The 6,275-nt window shown below is 53.1% G+C and overlaps 1 protein-coding gene across 1 annotated transcript in view; it reads right to left on the reverse strand.

Moving 5' to 3' along the window:
* Positions 1-6,275, reverse strand: part of FCGBP (Fc gamma binding protein) — a 67,352-nt gene that overhangs the window by 34,401 nt on the left and 26,676 nt on the right. Inside the window, exons 4-5 of the mRNA XM_019629733.1 lie at positions 5,494-6,064; positions 2,852-3,456 (exon numbers count right to left, since the gene is read on the reverse strand). Coding sequence (XP_019485278.1) covers positions 2,852-3,456; positions 5,494-6,064 — 1,176 coding nt within the window. The remainder of the gene's footprint in view (positions 1-2,851; positions 3,457-5,493; positions 6,065-6,275) is intronic.

Genomic DNA, 6,275 nt, shown 5'->3' on the forward strand with positions numbered 1-6,275 from the left:
GGAAGAGCGCAATGATGGTGCCAACTTGGGCCAGTGAAGCAATGTCCTCCACAACTAGATTGAAGAACAAAACGACAGCAACTTGTCTGTTCCCCTTCTTCCAATATCCCAGCACTGTTCCCATCCCCACAATTCCCCAATAAAAAAATCTTTAAAAAAAAATTTTTTTTAGAAGTACAATTGCTGAACAAAAGGAGTTTAAGTTTCTGCCATGGATTTTCAAATCCCTCTTGCCCAGCCCCCACTCCTTGGGTCCACTTCTTGTACCCTCCTCCCCATGGCAAAGGGCTCGAGTTGGGGGCTTGACATCCAGGCTTTGCCTCCTCCTTTTGACTGATGGGCATTAAACCCTGAAGACTCTGGATACTTACCCGGGCAAAACCAACTTCCCCGCGGGCCAGCGAAACGGAGTGGCTGTAGGCGCGCACGGTGACGTAGCCCACGTAAGAGACATGTTTGCTGTACCGGTGTTCATTTTTGGCTTCCACGCTGAAGGCGGGCAGAGTCTCGTCCTGGCTGTTCAGTTCCGCCATCGTGTACAAGCACGTGCCCATCATGTCGTAGCGACGGCCATCGAAGGTGGTGTAATGGGGGTCACCCTGGGCCCGGCAGGTAGCCACAGAAACTGGTATGCACCTAGCCTGCCCGTCCACCACTTGGCAGGATTGCAAGGGATCGCACTGCACACCTTGGCAGGGGTTAATCTCCATGGACGGTTGGGCTGGGGAGGGAAGTGGGGGTGGGGACCAAGAATGAGTCAGGAGTGTCCACGTAGGTTGGAATCCTGGAGCAATCCCACTGTGGGGAGTTTGGGTAGTCTGCTCACAACTACCCATTTTAGAAGTGGGGAAGCTGAGGTCTGGAATCCCACAGGGAGAGAGCTCCTCAGGCCTGACCCCAGCCCAGATTTTTTTATTCCTCAGTTTAACACAGCTCAGACCAGAAGGACTGGAAGGCAGTGAAGAAGGACCCATGGAAATGCTAATTTGTTAATTTTCTCTCCCTGCTTCTTCCTCTCCCCTACTTCCCCACCCAGGTCAACAAGCTAAGGCATCTGTTTTAAGGACAGAAGATGGAAGACAGAAACTGTTCAACAGAATGGAAATGACAGTGGGGTCAGGCTGCCTTAGGTTAGAATCCTGACTCGACTAATTAGCTGTGTGACACTGGACAAGGAATTTTAAACTCTGTGCCTCAGTTGCCTCATCTGTAACATGCGGATGACAATAATACCTTCTTTACAGGGACATATGAGGAGGGGAGTGCTGCCAGGTTTAAATAAGCTAAAACATAAGTAGGGTTTGGAACTGCCCTAAGTGTTCATTGAATGTTATCTGTTATAATTATTTACCTACCCTTTCCCCATTCTACTAATCAAGCTCAAGTGGCCCTTCGAAGTTGAGTGGCTTCCATGTCATGGAGGGTGGGTGAGAGGGCATTATTGCCAGTGCCGGGAACCTTAATGTCTAGGGGGAGGGAGGTCCGAATAAGAAGAAACATCTCTTCCTCCTTGTCTTCAGAAGCTCTTGCCTCCTGTCTGCTCATAATAGCAGCTCACCCTTATGCAGCCCAACTCACTTGCCAGGTGTCCCCTAAGTGCTTTCCAAATGTTAACTTGTTACACCCTCACTTAAACAATCCTGTGAAGGGGGCGTGCGGTTATTATCCCTGTTTTACAGATGTGGAAACTGAGGCCCACAGAGGTGAAGTCACATGCTCCAGGTCACACGAGCAGAGGTGGGATTCGAACCTGAGCAGATTGGCTTTTGCATCTGTGCCCGCAAATGCTGCACGGCCTTGGGGCAGCTTCTCAATGCTCTGAGCCTGAAGTGACACAGAGGGCCAGGTCCTAAAGGTGAACTATGTTAACGAGTGTGAGGCACCCAGGATGGTCCCTGGTATACTGAGGGGTAACTCTCCCAGCATGGTAGGCCTCATTATTATTATACTTTTAGACCTTCTCAGTTTGGGCATAAACATTCCAATATGAAGTGTGGGGAGTGCCAGTTAGCAACTGGTATAGTTGTGTGTCAGTTGCCAAAATATTTCCAGACTAGTTGGTATGAAGCTGCTGACCTGCCCCNCCCAGCACTGTTCCCATCCCCCCAATTCCCCAATAAAAATCTTAAAAAAAAAAAAAAGAGTTAAGGTCTGTAAAGGGTTTAGCACAGTGCCTGGTGCATGGAAAGTTCTCTCGGTTTTCCATTTGCAACCATTCTCCTCCCAAAAGCATGGGCCACTGCCCAAAACTGTTCAATAATAATTATTAGCTATTGTGACTCTTACAACAACCTCACCTCTCAATTTTTATCTTTTGCTTTTTTAAAGAGTAAATTAGTGGTTCTTGACTTCTGCTGGGTGGTGGACCCTCTGAGAACCCTCTGCCCAAAAACCTGCCACTGTTTGGCCCCTCCCCCCCACCCCCAACCCCTAGTTACTGACATTTTACAGGTCACCTTACTCTCTGAAAATCAATTATCCCCCAGGAAAATGCACAAATGTATAACTTGGCAGGGTTCGTATCAATAAAATATTAAGTCAGCATTTACTGAAAATTTGCTTGGTGCCAAGGCCTCTTTTAAACACCCTACAAATATTAACTGGTCACATTCCCACAACCACCTTGAAAAGCGGCTTCTACTTGAAGGCACCCTCTTGTTATCTTGTTTGACAGAGGACAAAACGAAGGACCTGAGAGACACTTACACGGCCAGGGAGAGGCAGCACCCCAGGCTTGGGGACCTGGGCCTTAACCACTGGCCACAGGTCTTCTAACAGACTCCCAGCCCCCACCCCCCCTTTGGAAGGATATCCTGCCCCTCCACCCGGCCCTGGGTGCCGCGTTGCTCACCAGCACTTGACCAGGATGCAGCCGCCGCACCTCCACCTTCACGCCTAGGGTCTCCACGCGCACGGCGCGCGTGTAGCTCACTCTCTGGCTGCCCCGATGCTCATTTTCCACCAGTACCCTAAAGGCGGGCAGCATCGCGTTCTGACCGCACGAACCAGACAGCAGGTAAGTGCAGGTGCCCATGAAGTCAAATCGCCGGCCGTCAAAGCTCACGTAGTGCGGGTCCCCGTACGCCTGGCAGCTCCCAAAGCGGTCAGGGTAGCAACCCAGGAGGTCGTTCTGCACGCGGCAGCGCTCGCCCGCCGGGCAGCCTTGCGTGTCGCTGCAACGCACCTGCCCGGTGGAGCTGTCGCAGGTACAGCGCCGCAGGCACTGGTCATCGGCCCACACCTGCTGGCCCGGCGCCAGCGGGCGGCCTTGATAGGTGCAGCCGCAAGACGAGGCCGCCACGCAGGCACCGCCGCTGGCCACGAAGCCCGGGAGGCATGTGCAGCCCTCCACGCACGGGCGCCCGGAGCAGTTGGCGGGCGCCGCCTCGGAGTTGCAGGAAGCGGGGCAGGCGGGACTGCAGGGATCATAGCGGCTGTTGGCTGGACAGGAAAGGGCTGTGGAAAGAAGGGGACAGGGGTCAGGCCAGTGCAGCGGCGCCCTGGAGGGACGCCCAGTTGGGGACGAGCTAGGACTTCCCTCCCAGAGCTCTGCTCCTGCCTCAGAGCTCCCCAGCTAGTTCACGGCACTGCCATCCTTCAAGGCACTCAGGCCCCAAACTTCAGAGACATAGTTGACCCTTCCCCCTTCATTCACTGGACAACCAATCTGTCAGTAAATCCTGTGAGCTCCATATTCAAAATCTATCCCCTTCTCCTCTCACCACCGTCCCCACCCTGGTTCTGTCTACCCCAGTAGCCTCCTGCTCCCATCCTGCCCCCACAGTCTTCCTCACAGGAAGCCAGAGGGACCCTGTTAACAACACCTGAGTCAGGTGATGGCTCTCTTGTGGCTCCGTCTTGCTCACAGTAAAAGCCGGAGTCGCCCCCACCCCGTGGCCATTGAGGCCCCACACGTCCTGCCCCTATCACTTCTCACTCTCCCTCTGGCTTACTCTGCCCCACCCACAGTTGCCTCCTCATGGGTCCTCACACTCCCAGCTCAGGCCTTGGCTCTAGCTGTTCCCTCTGCCTGTAATGGCCTTTCCTCAGAAGGCAGTGCAGCATGTGGTTAAGAGAAGGCTACTGGGGCCCAGATGTCCTGGGCTCCAGTCCCAGCTCTTCCCTTCTTACCTGTGTGATCGTGAACAAATGATTCCAACCACCCTATGCCTCGTTAGTAAGATGGGATAATAATAGTACTGACCTCACAGGGTTGTTGTGAGGAGTAAATGAGTTCATCCGTGTAGAGACACCCAATGAGCATCATTGTTATTACTTAGCTGACTCTGTTGCCTTATCCTGATCTCTGCTCCAATGTCATCTCCTCAGAGAGGTGTTCCCTGAGCACCCTCTTCTTGAGTCTCCCATTTGCTCTTAAATACATGAACTTTATTTCTTTTGCTCTCTGAAGACAGTCCACAGTTTACTGTTACTCTCTGTCTTCCTGATAGGATATCAATTCTGCGAGAGTGGGAATCTTGTCTGTCTTAAAAACAACTGAATCAGCACCAAGGACAGGGCCTGGCTCATAGAAAATGATCAGTAAATACTGTGGAAATGAGTGAGTAGATGAATGAATTCACTGGTTCCTCTTCAGCACCAAGCATTGGGAAACTCTGGGAGGAGAGTATTTACTGGGCAGTAAGGACATAGCAGCGACCAAGACAAGTCTCAAATGGCCTCAGTATCTCACCCAGACATACTCCCCCTCCACAGTCCCTGTCTCAAGCCCTGGCCCTGGGCCTGGATGCCTCTTCCTCCTTCCCTCTAGCCTCTCTGCCCTCTGAACATTTCTCTGGGAGTCTCACAGTGGAGGGACATCAGATGGGTATCCATCACCAGCACGGGGATGGGGCCAGACAGTGACTCAGGGAATGCTTATTGAATGAAAAAATGAGTGAATGAATGAATGAGTAAATGTATGGACACCTGGCTAAGGAGCTTGTACTTTATCCAAAGGTCATTTGGGAGTCATGGAAGGGTTGTAAATGAAGAGATGTTTATATTTCTGCTTTGGGATTCTGAAATATATTGTGCCAAGCTTTGCACATGCTCTTCCCTCAGCCTGGAACCTACTTTCTGCTCCCTTTCTCCTGTCTAGTTCCAAGCCCTCCTATAGGTTGCCAATTGGGCATCCGTTTCTCTAAGAAATCCTCCTTGAATCCCCCTACCCCCACCCCTTACCCAGACATAATTAGAAAGCGTCTTTGGTCTCCCACTGCCTTCTGGGACTTCGCCCGCCCAGCCCTGACCACTCTGCTTGTGCCTCCCCCCACCCAGCCATGATTACTCGGGACTGTCACTGTCTAGTGATATGGCTGCCCCAACCTTAGGCTCTCTGTTGGCAAAGCCTGGCCATCTTGTCCATCTCCATGTCTCTGGCATGGCCCAGCTCTAGGCTGAACCACAATAAGTGCTCAGATATTGAGCAGATTTAAGGGGTTCCCTGCCTCCCACCATGTATTCCCAGCCCCCACCAGGGTATTTACTCACGGCAGTTGGCTAGTGGCCTCCAGCCCTTGACAGAGATGCCAAGCTCCAGACAGGCCTGGGCGTAGGCGCTGAGGCCACGGCACAGGTTGGACCGGTCCCCGTTGACCACGCACAGGTCATATACACACTCCTTCAGGAAGGGCCTGGGATCCAGAGCATCATGGCAGGCAGCAAAGGGGCCATCGGGCTTGGTCAGCATGCCACAGAGATTGTCGCCCTCGTAGTGCTGAGCCTGGCCTGTGGTGCAGGAGGGGCAGTTGTTCTGGCAGCTGTCCTGACACAGGTAGTCCCCATCATCCAGTTTCCAGCTACTGGCAAACTCGACAACGTTAGGAGCCTGCTCCAGGTCAGGTGTGAGGAAGTCATCAGCGGGGTTGCCATTATAGTTGCCACACAGTCCGTACACCTGGCCTCGGAAGCGCTCAGGCAGGCTCAGTGCCAGATGGGAATCCCAGTCATAGGTGACCACCAGCCCAAAGTCCAGTTCCACAATGGCCCGTGTCCCGCTCTCGAACACGCGGAAGCGACCCTCGGCCAGGGTGGCAGGCAGGCACGAGCGCTGGTTGTCGATCTGCAGCGGGGGTGAGGAGAGAAGGGAGTGGTCAGGTCCCCTGTGGTCTGACCTTCAGCCCCTCATCTCCTCTCACTCCTTCCCCTGCTCTGGCAGCCGTGGGATTCCTCTCTCCTGTTACTGCCACCAACCAAGCCTCAGAATCGCTGTCCTTGCCATCCCCATGGCCTGAAATGCTCTTCCCCTAGATGCACACATGGTTAATCCCTCA

This window comes from Hipposideros armiger, unplaced genomic scaffold (assembly GCF_001890085.2).
Source record: "Hipposideros armiger isolate ML-2016 unplaced genomic scaffold, ASM189008v1 scaffold_867, whole genome shotgun sequence".
NCBI classification, from domain to species: domain Eukaryota; kingdom Metazoa; phylum Chordata; class Mammalia; order Chiroptera; family Hipposideridae; genus Hipposideros; species Hipposideros armiger.